We start from the raw sequence: 25,629 nt of genomic DNA, 5'->3' as shown, positions 1-25,629 counted from the left end.
GAATTTTAGAACTATGGTTCATTTGGTAACTATATAGTAATGCTAATAGCAACAAACTTTATATGAGAAAAACATGCAAAGGACCATCTTTGTGTAAATTATATATAACTGATAACATTAAGGTAGCATGACTGATTTAAACTAGTCATACTGGGGTAATTAAAAGCTTTCATTTTATCCTTATTCATACTCTAGGTCTTTTCATACTGTTGGAGGGCTCTGGGTCAAATGGGTTTTAGGGCATGGCCCATACAGACTACAAGAGAACCATGATTTTATAGCTTAAAACTGGTTCTTCTAATTATAGGTCCTTTTAAGTGGGTTTTTTTTTTTTTTAAACATCCTTCCTAAATACTATTTTTTATTTTTTCCCAGCTTTCTATTACATTCTCATTTACCTTCAGTGGATGATGGTTCTGTGAATATAACCCACTGGCATTTAAAAATAAATGATTTCAAAATTGCTATTCACATCCCCAGAGCTGCCTGCTACCAATGGCTATGAGCCTGTTCTGAGGTTCCTGTGGTGGAGAATGGTGTGTATATACTTATGGTTGTATTGTGTGTATGCAAACATAAGAGGCCTTGTGGCATGCTGGCAGGCCCCGAATTTTTATAGAGGTTCATTGATTATAAGTCTCATTTCATCAGCTTGGTTGTCCTTACCCCATATAATAATAAGAAACCTAAAGAGAGATTCTTTGCTCTGTTTTGTCCAAGGAGATAAGGAAGCCTCTTGATAGCCTTTTGCTAGTTGTTTACTTAGCAGTCAGCCCCACAAAACATCTGATTCTGTAAATGCCAGAAAATAGGTTATTTTTATGATGCTTCTCAATCAGGAGGGGTTAATGTGAATGGGCAGAAGGGAAGGGCCAATTGGAACTCTTGGTAAATTCTCAAGGAGCAGATTTGAAAGTAAGTTAACTTTCCTTCAAGAAAGGGAGGATAAGCCTTCCCTTAATGTGAATGACACAGTCTGATTTAGGTAACTTTAAATGATATTTTTAAAATTTGTCACGAAACTTTTGTTGAGAAAGGAACAGGGCTCTTTTTCAAGCATGCTGTTATCAGTGGCAAGAGCCAGAAAACTTCCTACTTTACCGTCTGAAGTTTAGGTGCTTCCTTTAGTTACATCAGTATTCATAGCAACTTTATTGCAATAGCCAAAACCTGGAAACTACGCAAATGTCCTTCATTGGGTAAACAAATAAACTGTGGTAAATCCATACAATAGAATACTACTTATCAGTAAAAAGGAATGCACTTTTGATACAACTTAGATGAATCTCAGAGACATTGTGCTAAATGAAAGAACCCAGTCTCAAAAAATTGCATCCTGTTTGATTCCATTTACCGTATTTTTTTTGCAAATAGTGCCCCAAGTAAATAATGCCTACACATATAATGCTTAAAAAGTTCTGTCATAGTGCACCCATGAATATACCTCGCATGTCTTGTGACGTTTCCAGAAATGAATTTCAGCCTCATTCACCCTCATTCAATAGTCCAAAAGTGTTACTTTTGATCATACTTGCAAAGTAAAGGTATAAGCCGTGGTCAAGAAGTCATGGATTTAATCTGGTAGTACCCCGATAATCAGAAACTAAATAATTGAAACTGTACATTTGTTTCTGTTAATTTAAGTTGATAATTACATCCTTGTTGCTTTTGAGTTGTCTGTCAGAAACTTGAGACTACTGAAGCCTGTTCATAAATCACATGCTATCATTTGGAACCGTAAACAAAGCTAAGCCTGCACTGCTGTAAATGACATAGAATGGCTATCAGTTGGAATCTCGATTCAGTCTGCATTGACCCAGTTATCACAGTCATCTTCCAACTCTGGCATTTAACTGGAGGTGTAAACAATGCAAAACTGATAAACCATCCCTCTTGGCTCAACAGTTGAATTTGCAAAACCTTATCAGATCATCTTAAGTGAAACCATTAAGCTATGTTAGACCTGCTTATTTCATAGTCTAATTATATCTTATTAGCACAAGTGTCTTCTATCAATGGTCATAAATCACCTTAGTCATATGCTTGTGAGCATATAAAAAGACCCTTAATTCTTGTATACCTCACATTTGAATTTTGCGATCTCTTTACTAGTACCAGCCAGTTATCAATTATATTGTGCACATTTTTTCAGTTTATAAATCTTAAATCTTAGAACACTTTAGGATCATGGTAGAAATTAAACGCAAGCCCTACACTGCTGACTTCAAGCTGAAAGTTGGTGTGAGGATGGAAGAAATAAGCAACAGAGTGGCAGCGAGAGAGTTGGAGGTTGGAGAGTCATCCATTCATGAATGGAGAAAGAAAAAGCAGCTGGAGAAAAAGAATCTGCGAAAACATGCACTTCATGGGCCCAAAGCGAAATGGCCTGACTTGGAGAACGACTTAAAAGAGTGGATTATTTCTTGAAGGGAACAAAATCAAGCTGTCTCTACTGTCACAGTTCACATCAAAGCAAAGCTTCTGGCAAATGAAAGAAGAATATCAGATTTCAAGGCGAGTTTCACCTGAATTTCTAAGTTCATGAAAAAGAACGGCCTTTCTGTGAGAATGAGAACCACTGTTGATGATAATAAGTGAATAAGATAGCCTATTTTAAGATGAAAACATAATTTCTTCTGGTGACTTTTATTTGTTGATTTTAAAGACATTGATTATCAAAAAGTATGTCAATTTAAGATTTATGAAAGCAATAAAATATAAACAACATCTTGTTCCTGTAGTTTTAGGCCTAGAATGATTTCTTATTTACTAATTTCTAGCTCTTTGTGCATTCATACTCTTTGGTTTCAACATGGCATCCCATTTCCATCATGAGCCTGTTCAGCTCACCATTGGTTACACTTGGTTTAGGAAAATACTTACCTTAAAGGAAGTTTCCATGAGATCACTTTTATACCGGAAACATTAAATCCGTTGGACAGAAAAAAAAAAATTGAAATTGAAGTCAGCAACATGTAAAAAATATTGGTATAGCATGCTTATAAACGCTTGGGAAAGTTGCACAGTTTGCAAAAAATGTATAAGGTGCATGTCATCTATGTAAAAATAACGGTATATAACATTCTGAAAAAGACAAAACTGTAGTGATGGAGAACATATCAGTAGTTGCCAGGGGCTAGGAGTTGGAGGAATGTGTAAATATAAAGGAACAGTAGAAAGTTTTTGAGGTGATGTACCTATTCTGTATTTTGATTATGGTGATACTTAAATCTCTGTTAATGAGCCCTGGTGGTACAGTGGTTAAGCACTCGGTTGCTAACCGAAAGGTTGGTAGTTCGAACCTACCAGCCACTCTGTGGAAGAAAGATGTGGTAGTCTGTCTCCGTAAAGATTTACAGCCCTGGAAACCCTGTGGGGCAGTTCTACTCCATCCAACAAGATCGCTGTGAGTTGCCATCGAGTTGATTCTCACTCATGGCAACCCCATGTACACAGACTAGAACTGCTTCATAGGGTTTTCAAGGCTGTGACTTTTTGGAAGTAGATTTCCAGGTCTGTCTGTCTTCCAAGACACCTCTGGGTGGGTTCGAACCACCAGCCGTTCAGCTAGCAGTCAGGAGCTTCACTGTTTGTGCAAATCTATACATGTGCTAAAATTCATAGAACTGTATACCCCCAAAATAGTTAATTTTACTCCGTTAATTTTCTACACCACTCACATCTAAGTTATATCTTTCCTGCTTCTAAAGTATCCAGGGGCAGATTAACCAGTAAGCAAGGTATGCACGGGCTCAATTGTGTTTACTTACTAATCTGTAGTGCACAGTTTCACATGGATTTCACCACATCAACGAAAAACAGGTGAAATTGTACACCACATATTAGTAAGTAAGCACAAGTAAGCCTGTGAAATTATCTAATGTCTTCCAGAGGCCATTATCCTACCCATCACACCTACAGAATTTGGCATACTCCCATAAGTAAATTCTCCAGTAGACACATTTTTTGGAGTTATGGACCATGCCAGTGCCTGTTGCATAATAAATGCTAATAAATTATCGTTCCTTTTTACTGACTTTTTTACCTTATGCACTTCATACCCCCCGATGGCCCCTTATAAGCCTGCTGGTGCTTGTTACCTGCTTCCATAGCACTTTGCATATACTGCCATCGTAACACCTGCTACATCAGGTACTCATTGTTTAGATGACTTCTTGTTTACCTGTAAATATTCAAGGGAATCACTTATTCCTTTGTGTACTTTCATTCCTAAACACAGAACTGACACATAGTAGGCTCTCAGATAATATTTATTATTGTTTTTATGAGCTACTGTCAAGTTGGCTCCTGGCTCCAGGTGACCCTGTGCACAAGGGAATCGGACTGTTGTGATCAATAGGATTTTCATTGGCTGATTTTTGGAAGTAGCTCACCAGGCCTTTCTTCAGTCTGTCTTAGTCTGGAAGTTCCCCTGAAGCCTGTTCAGTATTATAGCAAAACATAAGCCTCCACTGACAGACAGGTGGTGGCTGTGCTTGAGATGCATTGGCTGGGAATTAAACCCAGGTCTCCCACATGAGAGGCAAGAATTCTACCACTGAACCTTAAATATATGGAAGTAAAATTTGTGTTGATGATTTTGGAGTAAGGAAATAGAAAGATCTGACAGTGTATGAAATATTCCACTTATTAAATTTTATTCTTTAAACTCTGGTCTCAGAATATTTTGTTCATTGACAGATCCATCTCTAGGAATATGGGAATTTAACTGAGATGTTTAGGAAATTTATTTTTGAGAAGAATTCTGAGCCATATGGTTATGTGACATCTGGTTTCATACTCATTGATAGACAAGTATGCACAGAATTGATAACTAGAAACTAGCATAACACAAGAAACAATGAATTCTTTCAAAGTAGCAGGTGGGTGGATTTTAAGTGCTAGCTTTTGGCTATCATTAGACCTCCCTTGAGTCACTTAGCACATCAGTGGATCCATAATATTGCATTTACAGACCAAGCAGACCATTTTTGCTAGATTGATTCATTGAGATGAATAGCTGAAACAAGTTAAATTCCATCAACACATCCCTATGTTAATTTTAAAATGAATTTAGTTGGGGTTAAATGGACATTTGTTTTTATTGTCTCAAAGATTGGACTTTTCCTCCAGTAAAGCAGAATAATGTATCTATATGATGCTCTAGCTTGAACAGTACATAAAGATTAGTAAATAAGGCCCCATTAAAAATACTTATAATGTAACTAACATGAGTCCCAATAGCATTTCTAATGTCCATTAATGCTTATTCTGAGGATCAGAGCTCATTTTACTGAGCCATTTAGTCAAACCGTGTGATTATTTAGAAAGTTAATTCATGCATACTAAAATCTAGCTTAAGTAATGCAGAAGGTAGGAGGTAAAACTCTATGGAGACGATAGTCCTTTTTGTTATTTAATGATCAGCCATAATTAACTTGCAAATTTGAAATAATTAGAACAAATTAAAGGTATTTAACTTTGCCTCCCTAAAGAAAAATTCAAATTGCACCAAATGCAGCTTTAAATTATTCAAGTCTCAGAGGTCCAGGCTAGATTTTTTTTTTTTTAATAATGCCTTTTCTATGATGAGAATACCAATCTGCTTTTTGTCAGAAGGCATCCTATCAAGTAATTGTTCTTTGTGTTTAATAAATGACAGCTATTCTTCTTTGTGAAAGTATTTCAGTCTCCCAAGACTACATCAGCATTTCTGTGGCATTTTAATTCAATAAAACAAAAGGTTAATGTTTTTCTACTTTTTAAGGAATGCAAATACAAGTGGTATTCAGTTGGTCCTGAATGACATTTAAAATTTGCCATTCAAGCTCAGACAGACTATCGCGATATAAGATTTGGACAAAATAGAAAAGTTCAAGGTGCTTTGGATTGTTAGAATGTTAGTAAACTTGAAGAACTGAAAATATTTTTCCTTTCCCCACCCTAAATCAGGGGTACTCAAAGTTTCCTGTTTAGTGTTTTATAATATTAAAATACAGAGATACATTTCGGTAATGAGTTAGGTTCTTATAACATTATTAGCTATACATCTTTGCATTTTTCTTTAGTGATTCCTGTAAGGATTACAGTATTTTGCCCTACATTATCACAGTTTATGTAGTGTTAATACTGTACCCTTTTATATAGAATGGAAGAACTTTTCTGTTGGTATGTTGTTGTTGTTGTTAGGTGCCATCGAGTCACTTCTGACTCGTAGCGACAGAGTAGATCTGTCCCATAGGGTTTCCAAGGAGTGGCTGGTGGATTTGAACTGCCAACCTATGGTTAGAAGCCAAGCTCTTAACCACTACGCAACCAGGCCTCCTTTCTGTAGTATAGGTCTCTTTGTCTCCCTATTGTTTGTGCTATTATTGTCATATACATTATATCTCAGTACGTTATAAACTCTATAATACAGTGTTACAACTTTTGCTTTAAATAATCGTGTCTTTTAAAGAAATTAAGAAAAGAGTATAGTCTTTTATATTTACCCACATATGTACTATTTCTGATACTTTTCATTTCATTCTGTACATCCAAGTTTCCATCTGGTGTCATTTGCCTTCAACCTGAAAAACATCCTTATTTTTTTTTAATAGTATTTTATTGTATTTATGGTAGAAGTGTACATAGCAAAACAGGTTCCCATTCAGCAATTTCTACACATATTGTTCAGTGACATTCTTCATGTTATATCAGCATTCTCATTTCTGTACACGTTCCATTCCCATTAAACTAGCATCACTTACCCTCAACCTTCTCAGCTATGCTTTAGAGCATTTGTTGACCGTTTGGTCTCATGTAGATGATTTTTTAATAAAAGAGCACAGTACTCAGGGGTGATATTCATTCCTTTTTGAGCTAACCTGCTATTTAGCTAAAAGTGACTTGAGGGAATATTTTCAGCTCAAGGTTTAAAGAATATCCCAGGACAGTGGTCTCTGGGATTCCTCCCTGTTAGTCCAGTAAGTCTGGATTTTTTTTTTTTTTTTTTTAGAATTTGAAGTTGTATTCCACATTTTTCTCTGTTTCTGTTAGGCTCCATCTGTTGTAGACCTTATTAGAATGTATGGTAATGGTAGCCAGGCACCATATGGTTCTTCTTATCTCAGGGTAGAAGAGGCCGTGGTTCATGTAGACAGTTATCCCTGTAGACCGGTTCCTTCTCTAAATCTTGGGTTTCCTTCTTTCTTTTTTGCTCTAGATGGGTAGGGACCAATAGTTACATTAAGATGGCTGCTTGCAAGCTTTTAAGACCCCAGGTGCTACTCCAGACTAGGATGTAGAACATAAACTTTATATTACGCCAGTTGACCAAGTTGCCCCACAAGACTATGACTCTAAATCTTAAAACCAAGAAAAATCATCCCATGAGATGATTGGTTATATCTAGGAAGTATCAGATTCTATGATCCTTACTTGTTTTATTATATATATATACATATGTTTTTGTGTGTATGTACATACACACACACACACACACACACATATGTATGTATATATATGCATACCTACCTATACAAACATGTATTTTGGTGGTGGTGGTGGTTGTAAAATTATATATAGTATTTACCAAAACATCTTTTTTTGTTGTTGTAAAAACATCCTTATTATTTCTTACAGTGAAGGTTTAGCAAAAAATTTTCCCTGTTTTTTTTTTTTTTTTCATCTGAAAATGATATTTATCCTTCATTTTTGAAGAATAGTTTCATGGGATGTAAAATTCTGGGGTGACATTTTTGCCTTTTTTTTTTCTCAACACTTTAAAGATACTTTTCCACTATCTTCTGGCTTTCGTTGTTCTGATAAGAAGTTAACTGTCATTAATATCATTGTTCTTCTGTATGTAATTGACATTTTTCTCTGACTGCATTCGATTCCTTCTGTATCTTTGGTTTTAAACAGTTTGACTGTGATCTGTAAATTAAAGTATTTCATCAAATTTGGGGAATATTCTGCCATTATTTCTTAAAATATGTTTCTGCAAATATTTATTCTGCCCCGTTCTCAGTCTGTTATCCTCCTGATATTCAGATGTATGTTTGTTAGATAGCTTAATAGTACCTCTAAGATTCCTAAGACTTTGATCATTTTTCTTTAATCTTTTCTTCTCTGTGTTCTTGAAATTGGATAATTTCTATTGATTCTGTCTTAGAAAAACATCATCTCAAACAGATACAGAAAAAACATTTGACATAACTCATTCAGTGCCCATTCATTATCAGAAAGAAAGGAGTGGGGGGAGACACCTCAGCAAACTAGGAATCTGATAGAGATCATCAACAAAGAAATTACAGTTAACATCTCTAACGATGAACACTTTTAGGAAGAACGGAAGGATGTGCACTCTTCACCACTTCTCTTTAGCATTGTACTAGAGGTCCCAGCTAGTGGGATCAGACGTAAGAAATGTTGAAAAGAAATAAGGAAAACTGCCTTTATTCTCAGATAACATGATCACAGAATACAAGTTCAATGTACAAAATTCAAATTTATTTCTATATAATGGCAAAAGCAATTGGAGCATAAAATAAAGCATTTACAGTAACATCAAAAATCATCAGATAGCTGGGAATAAATTTAACAAAGGAAGTACAAAACCTCTACACTGTTAACTACAAAGTACTGCTGAGAGAAATAAAAAAAAAAAAAAAAGTAAAAAGAAAAATATGCCACGTCGTTAGATTGGAACACTCAATTTTGTTAAGATATTTTCCAAATTGATTCTTAGATTCCATGCAATTTCAGTCAAAATCCCAGTGCACTGTTTTATAGAAATTGAAAAACGTATTCTGAAATTTATATGAAAATATAAAGGACCTAGAATAGCAAAGACAACCTTGAGATTTACAGGGCTTGCGTTACTTAATTTCAGGTATGTAATTAAAGCTATGTAATCAGTAGAGATTGGTATTCATATTAAGATAGATAGTTCAATGAAACAGAATAGAGTCCAGAAATAGACCTTCACATATATCTCAACTGCTTCTTGACAAAGGCACCAAGAAATTCAGCGGAAAAAGGAAAGTTTTGTTGTTGAGAATAAACACTGCAAAACAAACCAATTCAACAGTTTCTACATGTACAATTCAGTGACACTGATTACATTCTTTGAGTTGTGCAACTATTCTCACCCTCCTTCTCTGAGTTGTTCAACCCCTGTTAACATAAACCCACTACCCCCTAAGTTTCTGTCTAATCTTTCTAGTTGCTGTTGTCAATTTGGTCCATACAGATAGTTCTTAAAACAGCATAATACTCAAGGCAGACATTTTTTTACTAGTTAAGCTAAACTATTGTTTGGTTTTAAGAAGGTTTCGGGATGTTTTTGGTTTAAGGTTTAAAGATTCTCTCAGGGCAATAGTTTCAGGGTTCATCCAGCCTCCATGGCTCCAGGATGCTGGAGTTCATGAGAATTTGAAATTCTGTTCTCCTATTTCTTCCCTTTGATCAGGATTCCTCTATAGAATCCTTAATCAAAATGTTCAGAAATGGTAGCCAGGCACCATCCAGTTATTCTGGTCTCATTGCAAAGATGGCAGTTGTTCATGGAGACAATTAAGTACACATTTCATATTCTCCTCTTATTCCTGTCTCTCCTTCTTCCTCTGTTGCTCCAGGTGAATAGAGACTAATTGTTGTGCCTTGAATGGCTGCTTGCAAGCTTTTCAGACTCCAGGAACTACGCAATGAACTAGGAGGTAGAACGGAAGCGCTAAACATGTTATTAGGCCAATTGACTGGATGTACCATGAAACTATGACCCTAAACCTCCAAACCAAAGAACCAAATCCTGTGAGGTTTTTGGTTGTACGTAAGCAGTCTCAGCAGCTACTCTTTTTTTTTTTTGGTCATTGTTGTACATATATCTATCACACAACTTTTGCCAGTTCAGCTTTTTACAGGTATACAACTTATTGACAGCAATTACAACAGTCAGCTGTGCAAACCTACCCTTAATCAATGCTATTTTTCCATCACAGTTAAGCCCCAAAAGGGAAGTCTTTTTAATGCTGGATATACTAGATATAGACATAGGGAAAAAATGAACCTTAATCCCTACTTCACATCATACGCAACAATTAATTTGATCATAGGGTGTTGGAGGCTGAGTAGGGTGAAAAGGGCATCCACAGAGTGGCAGTTTGGCCCCAAATTTTAGAACTTGAGCAGAATGAGGAGGACTTCCATAGTGGGAAGCTCAAACCCAGACTTGGTGTAGGATGTTGGAGCTTAAGCAGAATGAGGGAGAGTATCCACGTGGAGGTTGTTCCTACACAGGGTCTGGGCCCTGAGAGGGATGAGGAGGGCTCCTTAGAAAAGGGGTAGCCCCGTCGGGGCTGTATGAGGAGATTGACCCTACAGAGATGTGTTGGTAGAAGCAGCCCACTGCAGTGCTGTGTGTATGTGTCTGTGTGTGTGTGGTGGGGGTAGTTACGGATTATGGCAGTTGCAATGGGATATTGTTTTCATACCACTGAGTTTGAAATCAGGTAAGTAATTATATTAAGGAAAATGGCAGCTGTTTTTTTCACTGTTGGAAAAATATATGGAAAGGGAGAAAACCTAAAATGAACCCTGTGGTTTGGAGATATGAGTGTAAACTCATGGTTTTCAACATAGACAGATAAATTCATACATACATATATTCTCTTGCCCTCCACTGTGGGAACTGGGAGCAGTGGCAATCCAGGTGCCTTTTTTTCACTAAAAGGTACCAGGTCTCCTTGAACAAATGGCTGATACCAAAGCTTGGTCAGCAATTGGACGATGTAGCAATTGTCCAGGTATGACATGGCCAGCACCTGAAGCAAACCACTGGAAATGGGAAGGAAGGAATTAATAGGATCTGTTTCCCCCACTCTAGAGTTTGTGTTTTTCTAAGTCAAGGGCTTGTTACTCTTTTTTTTTTTTTTTAAATGACTCATGCCAAAATTTGAGTACTTCATATTGATTTTTGTTTCTTGTTTTTTTATTTTCTTCGAAGTTTACTTTTTCTTCCCTAGTTTTTCTCACACCACTAACACCCTTCCCCTTTCTGCTGTCCCTCCAAGATTTTCTAAAGGTGCCATAGAGAATCCCTGCTTCATGGGAAATAAACTCTTCAACCTCAACCTTTTTCACAGAAAAATGTTCTCTCTCACTCTTTCCCGTACTCAGTGATTTTTAACTCTGACTAGGCATTAGAATCACCTGAGGAGCTTTTAAAACAGGAAAGAGTGAGAGAGGAAGGAAAATAATGCCCATGACCCACCCCAGACCAATTAATTCAGTTTCTGCAAGTGGGTGGAACTCAGTCCATCACTCTCTTTTAAAAAAACTTCTCAGGTTATTTTAATGCGTAGCCAGACCGTGAATCACTGCCTAAACTCAGTGTCCTTTCTAAGAGCATTGCTTCTGATAGAGGCCATTTTTTTCTGTCATATCTGATAAACAACAGAGATAGTGGTGCCAGCATTTTTTTTTTTCCTCATTCCAACTTCTCAAATCTTTAACCATTCTACTCCCTTGCAAACCTCCTTCTGTATGTGAATCTCATTCTGCCTAGCTTTATTGTGATCCATCTTTCCCTTTCTTTGTTTTCAATCATTATTTCACTAGGACTTTGACATCGTGCTCAAAGTCACTTTCTCCTCCACAATTCCTGTGAGACTCCTATATCTCTGTCGTTGAACTATCCATTGTCATAGCTGTGGAGATGTTTGCCTTCCTTGGTTCACTCCAGTTCTCTTCAGCTGCATCATTCATGGCCACATCTGGAGATTGCTGTCATCTCCCTCACAGAAATCCTTGACTCACAGAAATTCCCTCACAGAAATCCTAGCATTTCACCTTTACAGCCCAACCTCTTCCTCTTCACCTTGTTCATGTTCTCACATTTCTCACATACACTATACCAAGTTTTTGTTTGCTTCTTATTGTTGTTGTTTTACCTTACAGAGACATCTAAATCCTTCATTTCTCCTCATTTTTATGCCAGTCTTTCAGTCCCCTGTTTGTTTTATCTTCCCCATGTACATCCTAGATCCAATGATTGACCTAAGCTACTCCCTTATCAATATACTCAGTTCCCTTGTCTGCTGTACCTTCCTCATAAAATCCTAAGCCTAGATCAAGCTCTGAGGCTGTTTTCTCTGCTTTTACATCTGTGTACCTAAGCCCTGCTAAAAATTTATAATTTCCAGTTCTCTTAGGCCCTCAGTATTGTAGGACAGTCTTTTCTTTGTCCTTGGTCATTTCTATCTTGAATTCCCTCAATACATGCTTCCAACCTTTACCAGTCTCCTCAATACCAGTTGTCTGACTCACAAGAATGAATTTACATCCTCCTTCAACAAGAAAATTGATACTGAGGCATATACTTTCTCAACTTTACCTCTCTCAACTCCGCTACCCCTAAAGTCAACCAGCCAACCAAAAAAAAAAAAAAAAGGCTTCACATTTATTCATCCAGTTGTTTTCTTGAAATATCTTCCCAGATGTTCCATAGGCATTTGAAACTACATTTAATTTTTCCACCCTTCTCAAACCTTCTCCTCTGCGTTGCTTCTTCTTGTTGTTTTTAGGTGCTGTCAAGTTGATTTTCAACTCATAGCAACCCCATGTGACAGAATAGAACTGTCCCATGGGGTTTTCTAGGCTGTAATCTATACGGGAACAGATCTCCAGGTCTTTCTCTTGCAGAGCTGCTGGGTGGGTTCAAACTGCCAGTCTATCGGTTAGCATCCGAGTGCTTAACCATTGAGCCACCAAGGAGTCATCCTTGACTCCTCTGCCTCACTTTTCACATTCAAATACTCATTAACTTCTGCCGATTTTAAATTCTAAATATTTTTCAAACTATGTACTCCTTTCCATTCCTACCACTGCTTCCCTATTTCAGACCCTCATCATCTCTCACCAGAGCTGCAGCTTTCCAACTCATCCAGCTTTTTGCAATCCATTCTCTAAATGGTACCGGAGTAATTTTTCATAAATTCACACTGGACCAGTCGTTTTTCTTCTTTGAGCACTTTTATGACTCTGCCTTGCCTGTAAGATAAAGGTCAAGCCCCTTAACGTGGAAAACAAATCCTTCCAGATCAACCCCTCTCTATCTGTCCTCTTTACCTTCTACTTCCCCCTAACCTATAGCCCAAACTTGAGGTTATAACAATACCAAACTATTTAACCTTACCCAAAATATATTATGAAGTTTTACTTGTTGGTATATGTCCTAAATACGTTTTTCTTTTCCTTAGAACACCTCTCCATCCTTCCTTATCCCCTACTTATCCTCCAAGATTCACTTCAGATGCTTCAGAAATCTCCTTCAGTCATGCATATTGGGTTAGGTGCCCTGCCTTTGTAATCTGGAAGTATAGCATTTATCATATGATATTAAAAATGATCTGTTTCTGTATCTGTCTACCACTACACTCCCTTTGAAAACAGGAACCAGGTCTTGTTCATGTTTGTATATCTTGTTGTTAGTTGCCGTCAAGTGGATTCTGACTCATAGCAACTAGCATATAACAAATACTCAATAAATGTTTGTTTTCCATTTCATGCACCCCAGCCTCATAGCACATTATAAGGTCTATAGAGTATGTCCTTAATAAATATCTGGTTGTTATATTAGAACGATTGATTTGGCAGTTGATTGAATAGGATTAAGGAAAGCAGAAGTTGTTAAGACAACTGAGATTTTTTATGAGAGCTACTGGGAGGATGGTGATATCATTAAAGGAAAATGGAAACAGAAAGAGGAACTAGTTTCAAGATAACGATAATGCATTACATTAGCATGAGTTGGTTTGGGAGGCCATGAGAAGACATCCCTTCACAGCAGATACTTAATCAGGTCAGCAATTCTGGAGACCACTGTGGGTGAGAGGAATCTATATAGAAATGCAGCAAGGATTACTGACACAGAAAGTGCTGAGGGAGAAGGGAAGAAGGAAAAGGACAGAATCTTCAAGAAAGTCTACCTTTAGGGGAAGTAAGTAGAAGAGTTCCCGGCAAAAGAATCTTAGTAGAAGCCTCCTAAAACTAGGAAACCAACCAGGATAATATATTATGAAGGTCAAGGGAGAAAAAGTTTTAAGAGTCAGTTACTACGAAGTGGTCTAGTAAGAAACAAGACTGCTGAAAAGAGGAAAAGCTGTTAGATTTGTTCTTTAAAAATTAGGTTTAGTGAGTATGTCTGTTAAACTACTTTTTTTCTAGAAGTTTGGCAGATAAGGGAAGAGAGAGGAAGTAGTAATGTAAGCAAAATAGTGAAAGTTTTTGTTTTTGTTTTCTAATTGCAAAAAAAAAAAAGTACATACCCACTGGAAGAAATTAAGACATTCAAAAGCATATAAATTATAATAGAAAAGACTTCTCCATTACCCTAGTTCCATGTTTCCCCTCTGGTTTGGTGTTTATCCATCCAGAACTTTCAAAATATTTTTTATACTTTTGTTTTTTCAAAAATTAGATCGTATTATACATTTTATTACTACAATTGCTTTTTTTTTTAATTTAATAGCATGTCATAAAGTTTCTTCACATTAGTGGAGAGAACTACCTCATTCTTTTCAATGGCTGAATAGTATTTCTTGTAATGGATGTATCCTAGTTTATTTACCCATTCTCCTATTGAATGATATTTGCCTTCAATTTTACAAATAATTCTGCAGTGACCATCCTTTAACAAATATTCTCAGGCTGTTATGCATGTTCTTCTGTAGGATAAATTCTTAGAGGTAGAATTGTTGGAAGGGTTGGTACATTTTCGTTTTAGATAAGTGTTGACACAAAAAGGCTATACCTATTTGCAGTTGCTCTAATAGTATGTGAAAGTACTCTTCCCCATGCCTTCCTGACATTGGGTATTATTATGCTTTTCCACTTAAGGGAAGAGTTTTTGGTTTTAGGTTTTGGTTTTGGTTCTTAATGGCAGGTCTGATATTGTTTGTAATCCTATGGAAGGAATCCAGTCAAAAAGACATTAAGTTATAAGAAAGGCGATGATTGACAGGCCATGGTCTCAGAGGGCATGAGTCAAGATGGTACCAAGAGTACAAATCCAAGGTGTAATTTTCTCCTGAGACCTTGAGAGAAATCGTAGATGAGTGAAGATGAAAATAAATGCAAATGAAGGAAGAATTTTTAAAAAAATTAATAGTCATCTTTATTTCAGGGAAATTAGAAGCCAAGTCCCCTGTTGAGAAGGGGAATTACCAGGAGGGAGTTTTGAATACAGGCACATAAAAGCAGGAAGCAACCAGTATTGGGAGCAATCAATATTAGCTGGTATTGGGAGCTCACCTGAGGTGAGAGTGAATGAATTTTTAGGGAAGCCAGTAGTCTTGGTCACATGAATTTTTCTATAGGAATAAGCAGAGATGTAGTCGTTGGGCTTGCCTGGGTTTAGGTAGGGTTCTGGGTTAAGGTAAATTTATATTATGTTCATAGTGAGGTAGTTTTATCTCGGTATTTTCCTGTCCCATGAATAGAAGTTATGTAGCCTCAGACACGCATCCAGTGGTGGGTCTGCATGGGAGAGTGATCCCTGGGTTTTGGTAAAATTAAAAGTATATATTTGATATATTGCAATATGCCCATATAAAGCTATATTGCTAATAGTTTCTGTTTCTTCATATCACTGATCATAAAGCTGTTTAACTTCTTGGTTTTTGTTGATAAATTATCATATGAGCAAATATCTACTAAAAATTCTGACAAACCAAACCAGAAGCCCAATTTCTTTGATGGGTTTCTGTGATTTGAATGCTGGTCAAGGGCCACCTTGGATTAGTAATGGATTCAATAATACTCTATTCAATTTATTCTTATTTAGAGTTTATCTCTGCTTCTGAGGAGTTTAGACATCTTAATTTTTAAGAATCGTGCTTTTAGAGTAGCTGCCTCTACCTGTTTCCCAGTCTTTTTTTCTTGACTTTAATTTGCAGTTTGCTTATGGGCATGGGGAAGACCAAAGTGTCATGAGTCTGTGGAAAACTTAAATTAGAAGGAGCGAACTGGTGGAATAGGGTTAGATACGCACATCAGAACATTTCTCCCTGAAATAATAAAGTATTATAAGAGGAAATGTCCTAATGATAGGAACATGTTTGGGATCCTGGTCAAGGGCCAGGGAGACAGAAAAACACATGTACGAGTGTTCATTTTCATTAAAATGCCTTTGACTCCATGTTTGCCTTGTTGACTTTATCATGAAATTATGTGAGGACAGAGTCCACTTCTTCCATATCCACTATTGCGCTATTCCTTATATATCCTGGGTGCACAATAAATGCTATAAGAATTGAAAATGAGAAACACAAATGCATTTTGAGGTAAATTGTGATATTTTAATCCCTAATGCTCATTTTTAGTACCTGGAAAGCATTTTAGAAATGCGAGCCTTGTTTTAGCATACTTTTTTATTTATACATATGTTCTGGTTCTTAATCATGCTCTATGGCTTTATTAGCAGTTTCACAGATGTGAGTCTCATTTCCCCAGCTCCAAATGTAAGCTTTTTGAAAATAAACACCATTTCTTCTCCACAATTACTATGGCAGGTCACAATGTAGACCTTCAGTAAATTGTTTAAATTGTACCTTAATAAAAAATAAGAAAACAAAAGTTCTCACTGCCACGAATTGCATTTTGACACATGCTAAATTTAAACTCCTTTGTATGATTTGTATCTCCTTCCATGCTGTCTGCAGTCATTTATGTTTGTCCTTTTCAGTTTATTGAAGTCAAAACGTGACAGCTGGCTGCTTCAAACATCACCATCCATCAAAAAGTTCCAAGAATCCACTAGCAGTGGAGAGAATAGGAGGGAGAAGAAAACAGTTGAGTTTCAGTCAGAGATGGATGAAGATGCCCTATGGACATGTCAAAAGAAGGATACATGTAGACCCCAAAGAGGTAAGCTGTAGGAACAAAATGAGAAGTTCTTGGGAGCAAGTAATTGCTGATGGCTACTGGCCGATGGACTCCAGATGATTTCCTACAACTCTGATCAAGAGTTAAATATGTTACAAACTGACATGTGCCTGAAAGGCCACAGGTAGCACATCCACTAGATCAGTAAATTGCATCTGCATTTCTCTTAGACTACTGATGTGAGAAACTATATCCAATTTGTCCTTCTTTCCGCAGGCAGCAAACTATACGAATTATTCAGCAGTGAGTATGGTTATAGACACAAAATAATGTTCATGGTGAGTAAAGAGGGCAAGAAATTGAACATAAATTTCTCCTGGTAAAGTAAACCCCAACATCTGTAGTATGTCTTTAATTAACAGGAAATATAGGGGAAGGTTGAGCAGAGGCCATGGATAACTCCATATTGTGACTAAAACAAAACCTCAAAAGTCTTAGGCATATGTTCCCTAGCCAGTAATACTTCCCATTTTATTTGCTGCCGATTATTTTAAAAGAAATCAGTTATAGATAACTGCATGAGATGTTGAGTGACAAAGTCACATTTAATTGTGTTTCCCAGTTGTTCCCAGAGTGACTTTTGGCTTAATCTATCCTGGTATCCTTTAGGGAAGGACTTCAAAACAGAATGGGGCAAATCTGAGCTTCATTGTGCAGAAGAGATGTACAAGAAACAAAGGACCAAGAAAGGTCTCTGAGCCTCTTCTGCCAGCACCTCTTTCCCAGCCATCTTTCTTTCCTGTCACCGCTATTAACCCTAATTTCTTTCTTTTTTAACTTTTTTTCTACTGGGCTAGCATCTTTCCACCTCTGATGTTAAGCAACCAACATTTTAGAACCTGTCTAGTTTAGCCACTCTCACATTTATTATTTGAGAATTAGGCAGTGCTTACTGAAACGATCTTGCAGATCTGCCTCTCCTTACCTTTCCTCACCTGCTGCCAGCTTTGTCATGTTTTTTGGTTTTAATTATGATTAATTTAGAAAATGTTAATCCTCTTCCAGATAGTTGAGAGATGACTAATTGGTTTAAACTTCAAAAGGGAGACTATCCACAATTTGAAACAAAGGCAAAAGTTTAGTTTATTTGACATAAGGCAAAAGTTCTGCAGACCTCCATTGCTTTAGGACAACTTAGAAACTTCTTTTTAGACTTTGCTACAAAAAATAAAAATGAAATTGAGGAGACCTACTATATGAGATCAATTTTCTTTACTTTCTTTGTTAGTAGTCCTTCAGAAATAGAAAACTCTTAACTTCGGCTTCCTCTATCCTCTATCATTGCCCTTTGGAGAGTGGAGAACCAGTCAAAATAGTGTGGTGGTTACATTGCAAGGCTTAACGTATTCTCCCGTTAACTTGTCAACAAATTTGTGCTATGTGTCAGCACTAAAATAAAATGGACAAATGAGAAAAAATATAGTATAATAGGAAAGGGACAAATAACTTGTGTTATTGGTTAAGACCACAACAGCGTTAGAAAACAGCAATTGAAAAGGCACTTTGGGAAAGGTGTCATCAGCCAGCCCTTGCTATGGTGGAGGTTAATCTCTCCTAGGCCCAGCTACAGAAGCCAGAAGCCTGGAAAGGGCTTGTGTCCAAAAAAAATCAGTTTCTAATTTGAAACAAAATCATTTTTGACTAACAGGGGTTCAGAACCCATTACTTTTTGCTGTATAGTCTGCTGACATTTCAGCACTTTCTGTTGTGCACAATGAATCCTAATAGTCATTTTATAATCTTGCTCTACCAATCAGTTTACAAGTCTGCAAAGTTTCCAGGAACAGTTTTCACTCATGATTTTTTTGTTTGTTTTCATTAGTTTCCCCTGCCCCCCTCCCCTTTTTTTTTTTTTCTTTTTGCAGAGGTGGTGGGTTGTAGTGTTGCAATAAAAAAATGGAAACTTTCTCATCTTTCTAAGACTTTTTGTTTTAAGATAGTCACAGGAATTACTAATTTCCTCTTTACTCGTGAGAAAGACTGTCCTATATTTTTCTCTTGTTTTAGCAAAATTTTGGTCTACTTGATAATTGAAGGAGCTGAAGCTGCCCCTTTGAGCAGTCTGCCCATTGTAGAGCTGCTGTACACGAAGTACAGTACAGGGCAAAGTTACCGCATTGGCATTTGCCGTGGTACCTACCCAAATGTGAGAAATAAACTTTCCAAGGTGTGCTGCATCGGTTTGGACACCCTGTTTATCCTAAGGCCAGTGACCTAGCACTAATTGCCCAAGTTACACTGCTTGGTTTAGTGCCTCCTTAATTGCTTGCCCCTCTTTAGCATGTATGCATTTTTTTAATATACTTTTCTTCTGTTTTCATCCTTCATTTCCTTTGTTGTTGTCCTTTAGGCATTAAGTACTGTAGAGGACATTTACCACAAGACCATTAATCTTTATTACCAGTCTCTTACTCCTTCACCTCTCCTATCCTCCTCACCATTCTGTCAATTTTATTGACTCTAAACATGTAAAAAGAAAGAAAGCAAAAAATTCCTGACTCTACCTGATGCTTATCTCAGCAAACACCCTTGTGCTAGCAAAAGCATGCATAGTACTTTCAGAATTAAAATATAAATTGTTTTTCATTCATCAGTGCTTGGAATGTTACATTTTAGTTGTTCTTACTGAGCTATTAGAACAGTGAGACATTACTTGGTAGCATCTAAACTTGAGTCAAGAACTTTTAAACCAGAGACATCAGTCTGGATAGATCCAGTCTTCATTCCTCTTTTTTCCTCCCTAGGTAGCAGCACTCTTACTCTCTCCCAGCTTGCCTAGACCCTCTCCTTCCTGAGAAGTCATGATTCCCTTTCAGTAAGAGTCCTCAATGTTGAAGGTATTTTTTTCCTGTTATTCTGATAGGCTAGCAGAGGCTGTGAGGCCACGGAGAATCAAAATATTAGACCTCAGGGCTTGGCAGTGCCCATTCCTAGGTCATGCTACAAAACCATTCCAGAACACTCTACTACATTTAAAGCTCCCTCCAGTTTTTTCCTCTTTCGTGATCTCTGAATCCCCTTAAAACTTGGAGAAGACCTAGAGTAATCTGGATTTACCTGATGGTATTGACTATGACCTTCATTTTGTCTTTTGGATTTTTCATATAATCTTATATATAAAGCCATTGTCACTGGTTGAGGCCCTCAGAGTGGCTTCTAAACAGATTTTTGTTTTAATTGAAGAGGGTTTTTGTGTAGACTCAACTAAAGTGAGGAATAATCTCTGATGTCCCTAGTTGTTCCTGTAAGTGACCTGTCCTTGTAATGATGTGAGCGCCCTTTATAGCCCAGGGTGGATTCATGTAGGTGACGTGATTAACGAAATAAGTAAGTTGGATTATCCAAACTACAGAAACCATTTCCGTTTTACCTCTAAGGAGCACTTATTTATGTTTCTTTTATTATTATCATCATTATTATATGTTTAATCATAAGAAAAAGTACCACAAGATGTTACTTCTGATTTCCAGAAGTCTGAGCTGAAAGATTTGTTAAAAGTTGATGCCTTTACCAATATAACACAAGTCAAGCATAGTACAGGACTATGAATATGCCCTGACATGTAGAATAAATTGTCCTGACCAATCCACTCAAAGAAGGGATTCAAATTCAAGAGACCAGCTTATGAGTTGAAGCTGCTATATATGAAATATTGTCACTTAAACCAGAGGGTCTGCACATCCCGTCCTCAACAATGGAAAGAAATATAGTATCTCAACATACTATATAATTTACTTAATTATTATATATATTTATTTATATAAGCTCCGTATGTTCATTGATATATCCCCATCTCCTAGAACATTGCTTAACATGTGGTAGGGGATTATTATGTATTTGTTGAATGAATTACCATAACATTGTATATATTGATTCTTTCTTCTCTGTCCTTGCCCCGTTTCCCCAAATTAAGGACCTAATCAATTAGACCTTTTGAGCTCAGTGCCTGTGATTGTTTAGTGATTTAAGCAATATTTGTGCTTGTCCCTTCAAAGTCCTTATGGTGATTGATTGATAATATCAAAGACAAATTAGTAGAGTGGGGTCTTAAAAAAAGCACTGCCTTGGGGGTCAAGAAACTATGTCAGTTCTTTTCATTTCCTTTTATGCTAATTGAAGTTTAATGTATATACAATAAAATGGCACAGGTCACAAGTGTACAGTATGATGAACTTTGACAGTTGTGTACACCAATGTAACCACTACCTCATTAAGATATATTTCCGCTATCCCTGAAAGTTATTTCATGCTCCTTCTAGCCAATCCCCTACCCGTACCTCAGAGGCTGATTTCTATCACCATAGGTTAGTTTTGCCTGTTCTTGAACCTCATAAAAATAGAATCCTATGGTACATCTAATTTGCCTCTGGCTTCTTTCACTCAACATGTTTTTGAGATACATCCATGTCACATGTATCAGTTTGTTCATTTTTTTTACCAAGTAGTATTCTGCTCGATGAATATACCATGCTGTGTTTATCCATTCATCTTTTGATAGACACTTGGGTTGTTTTCAGTTTGGAGCTTTATGAAGCGTAACATCCTTATACAAGTCTTTTATGGATATGGATTTGTTTTCATTTCTCTTCTACCTAGGGGTAAAATTGCTAAGTCATAGAGTAGATTTATGTTTAAATTATAGGAAACTAACAGTTTGCCAAAGTGATTGTACCACTTTACACTTCTACCAGCAATCTGTGAGAGTTCCAGTGCTCCACATTCTCACCATTGTCAATCTTTTTAACTTCACCTTTTCTAGCGGATATAAAATATATCTCATTGAGGTTTTAATCTGCTTTTGCCTGATGACTAATGATGTTGAGCACCTTTTCATGTATGTCTTAGTTTCCTAGGGTTGCCATTAAAAAAAAAAAACAACAAAAGCCCACAAAGTGGGTAACTTTAAAGAACAGAAATTTATTTTCTCACAGTTTTAGGGGCTAGAAGTCTAAATCAAGAGTGTCAGTGTGTGAATTCCTTCTGAAGTCTTTATGAGCGGAAATTTTCCATGCCTCTGTCCTAACTTCTAGTAGCTGCTGGCAACCCTTGGAGCTGCTTGTAGATGTGTCTTCACATAGTGTCTTCCCCCTGTGTGCAACTTTCTATGTTTGCTCTCTCCTTTGTAAGACACAGCTCAGAAGGAATTAGGACTAGGAATCACCGTGCTGTGGAATAAGTTAACTGATGTTATTCAAAGAAAGACTGTATGTCCCCAAACAAGGTCAAAGGTATAGGGGTTACGACTTCAACTTGTGTTTTTGGGAGGACACAATTCAGTATATACCAATGTGTTTATTGGCCTTATGTCTTCTTATGTCTTTCATTGTGAAGTATCTTTTCAGGTTTATAACTTTTTTATTGGGTTCATTTTTTTAAATTGGGTTGTCTTTATTATTTGTGGAAGTTCTTTATATATTATGAATACCAGTCCTTTGTCAGATATATGCAATGAGAATATTCCCTCCCAGACTGTAGCTTGCATTTTTCATTTCTCAACAGTGTCTTTTGATGAGCAGGCATTTTTAATTTTCATAAAGTCCCATTTATCAGTTTTTAAGCATAACTTTATTTATTTTGTTGTTGTTGTATGCTAAACATACAATTCAACAATTTCTACATATATAATTTAGTGACATTGGTTACATTCTTTGAGTTGTGTACCATTCTCACCCTCCTTTTCTGAATTGTTCTCCCCCATTAACATAATTGCGCTGCCTCCTAAAGTTCCTATCTAATCATTTGAGTTGCTGTTGTCAATTTGATCCCATATGGATAGTTCTTAAAAGAGCATAATTTTCAAGGCAGACATTTTTGACTGGTTAAGCTAAACTATTGTTTGGTTTTAAGAAGACTTGAGGGGATATTTTTGATTTAAGGTTTAAAGATTCTGTCAGGGCAATAGTTTGAGGGGTTATCCAATCTTCATGGCTCAGAAAGTCTAGAGCCCATGAGAATTAGAAATTCTGTTCTGCATTTTCCCCCTTTTAATCAAGATTCTTCTATGGAATCTTTGATCAAAATGTTCAGTAGTAGTAGCCAGGCACCATCCATTTCTTCTGATCTCATGGCAAAGGAGGCCAATTATTGTACAGCTGATTATTGTAATTGCTGTCAATAAGTTGTAGCTGATGAGGCTGATTATGCACAACTAAAAACCTCATGGGATTTGGTTTTCTTGGTTTGGAGGTTTAGGGTCATGGTTTCATGGGACATCCCAGTTAATGGGCCTAATAACATGTCTAATGCCCCTGTTCTACCTCGTAATTCAATGCATAGCACCCAGGGTCTTAAAAGCTTGCAAACCGCCATACAAGGCACAACAATTAGTCTCTATTCGCCTGGAACAACAGAGGAAGAAGGAGAGTCAGGAACAGGAGGAGGATATGGAATGTGTGGCTAATTGCCCCCATGAACAGCTGCCTACTTTGCCATGAGACCAATTTATCATTGTTTTGATGGTTACTTTCTTTTGTGTCCTTTCTAAGAAGTTTTGGGTTATGTCAAGGTAGTGAATATACTCTCATATGTTTTCTTCTAGAAGCTTTATAGTTTTAGCTTTTACATTTAGATCTATGATCCATCTCTAGTTAATTTTTATGTAGAGAGTGAGGCAGGGGTTAGGGTTGACTTTTCCCTATACAGATAATGTAGTTATTTCAGCACCATTTGTTAAAAAGACTTTTCTTTTCCCATGTTAATTGCCATAGCACCTTTACTAAAAATCATTTGATCATGTATTTTTGGGTATATTTCTGGAGTATGTTTTTTTTCCATTGATCTGTTTACTTGTTTTTAACACTTTATAGGAAGTCTTGAAATATTTTTAATTGTTTTAGATATTCTAGGTTCTTTGCATTTGTATATAAATTTTAGAATTAGCTTGGTAACTTCTACAACCAAAAAAGCAATCAAAACAAAAACTCAGTGAGGTTGGGATTGGGGTTACATTGACTCTTTAGTGATCAAGTTGAAGAGAATTAACATCTTAACAATATTCAGTCTTCCAATCCATGATCTATTTAATTTGGTTGTTGTTTAATTTCTCTAAACAATGTTTTATACTTCCCAATATAGAGGTCTTTCATTAAATTTCATACTAAGTATTTCATGTTTTGATACTATTATAAATTATTTTTTAAAATTCATTTTATAATGGTTTGCTACTACCAGTTAAACACAGTTGATTTTGGTATATTAACTTTATATCCTGTGACCTTGCTAAATTACGTTATTCATTCTAATGGTTTTTGTTTTGTTTTGTGTTGTTGTTGAATCCTTAGAATTTTCTTTTTTTTATTTTATTGTTGTAGTTTAAGTGAAAGTTTACAATTCAAGTTAGTGTCTCATACAAAAATTTATACATACATTGTTATGTGACCCTAATTGCCCTCCCTATACTATGACAGCACACTCCTCCGTTCCACCCCTGATTCCCATGTCCGTTCAACCAGCTTCTAACCCTCTCTGCCTTCCCATCTCACCTCTGGACCATAGCTGCCCATTTAGTCTCATGTATCTACTTGAGCTAAGAAGCACACTCTTCACGAGTATCATTTTATGTCCCGCAGTCTAATCTTTGACGAGTTGACCTCGGGAATTGTTTTAGTTCTGGGCTGACAGAGAGTCCGGTGGCCATGCTTTCTAGGGTTCCTCTAGTCTCAGTCAGACCATTAAGTCTTCTCTTTTTACTAGAATTTGAGTTTTGCACCCCACTCTTCCCCCACTCCATCAGGGACTCTCTGTTGTGTTCCCTGTCAGGGTGGTTACTGGTGGTAGCTGGGCACCATCCAGTTCTTCTGGTCTCAGGCTGATGAAATCTCTGGTCTGTGTGGCCCTTTCTGTCTCTCGGGCTAATACTTTTCCTTGTGTCTTTGGTGTTCTTCATTCTCCTCTACTGCAGGTGGTTGGGACAAATTGATGCATCTTAGATGGCTGCTTGCTAGCTTTTAAGACCCCAGATGCCACTCACCAAAGTAGGATGCAGAACATTTTCTTAATAAACTTTGTTATGCCAGTTGACCTAGATGTCTCCTGAAAGCATGGTTCCCAGGCCCCTGCCCTTGCTACTCTGTCCCTCGAAGTGTTTGGTTGTATTCAGGAAACTTTTTAGCTTTCGTTTAGTCCAGTTGTGCTGACTTCCCCTGTAGTGTGTGCTGTCCTTCCCTTCACCTAAGATAGTTCTTGTCTACTATCTAGTTAGTGAATAACACTCTCCCTCCCTCCCCACCCTTGTAACCATCAAAGAATGTTTCCTTCTGTGTTTAAACCTTTTCTTGAATTCTTATAATTGTGGTCTTATACAATATCTGTCCTTCTTTGACTAACTGACTTCAGTCAGCATAATGCCCTCCAGATTCTTCCATGTTGTGTTTCACGGCTTCATCGTTGTTCTTTATCGTTGTATAGTATTCCATTGTGTGAGTATACCATAATTTGTTATCCATTTGTCTGTTGATGGGCACCTAGGTTGTTTCCGTCTTTTTGCTATCATAACAGTGCTGCAGTGAACTTGGGTGTGCATATATCTGTGTGATGGCTCATTTCTCTAGGATATATTCCCAGGAGTGGGATTGCTGGATCATATGGTACTTCTATTTCTAGCTTTTTGAGGAAGTGCCAAATCGATTTCCAAAGTGGTTGTACCATTTTACATTCCCACCAACAGTCTATAAGTGTTCCAGTCTCTCCACAACCTCTCTAGTA

General features: G+C 36.9%; 1 protein-coding gene across 8 annotated transcripts in view; it reads left to right on the top strand.

Annotated features, from left to right (window-relative positions):
- Positions 1–25,629, top strand: part of KIAA1328 (KIAA1328 ortholog) — a 354,269-nt gene that overhangs the window by 256,533 nt on the left and 72,107 nt on the right. For 6 of the 8 annotated variants that reach the window (XR_002824780.1, XR_002824781.1, XM_004380903.2 and 3 more), the window contains one exon: positions 16,727–16,908. Coding sequence is in view for 6 of the 8 variants with exons in the window: in XM_004380903.2 (XP_004380960.1) it covers positions 16,727–16,908 (182 nt within the window). In the remaining 2 variants the exon portion in view is untranslated. Of the gene's footprint in view, positions 1–16,726; positions 16,909–17,142; positions 18,120–25,629 lie in introns of those variants that run through there. The other 2 variants (XM_023735440.1, XM_023735438.1) reach the window with 2 other exon arrangements.

This window comes from Trichechus manatus, unplaced genomic scaffold (assembly GCF_000243295.1).
Source record: "Trichechus manatus latirostris isolate Lorelei unplaced genomic scaffold, TriManLat1.0 scaffold00078, whole genome shotgun sequence".
In the NCBI taxonomy this organism is placed as follows: Eukaryota; Metazoa; Chordata; class Mammalia; order Sirenia; family Trichechidae; genus Trichechus; species Trichechus manatus.
Note: the sequence above shows the minus strand (reverse complement) of the source record. Positions and strands in the feature narration are given on the sequence as shown.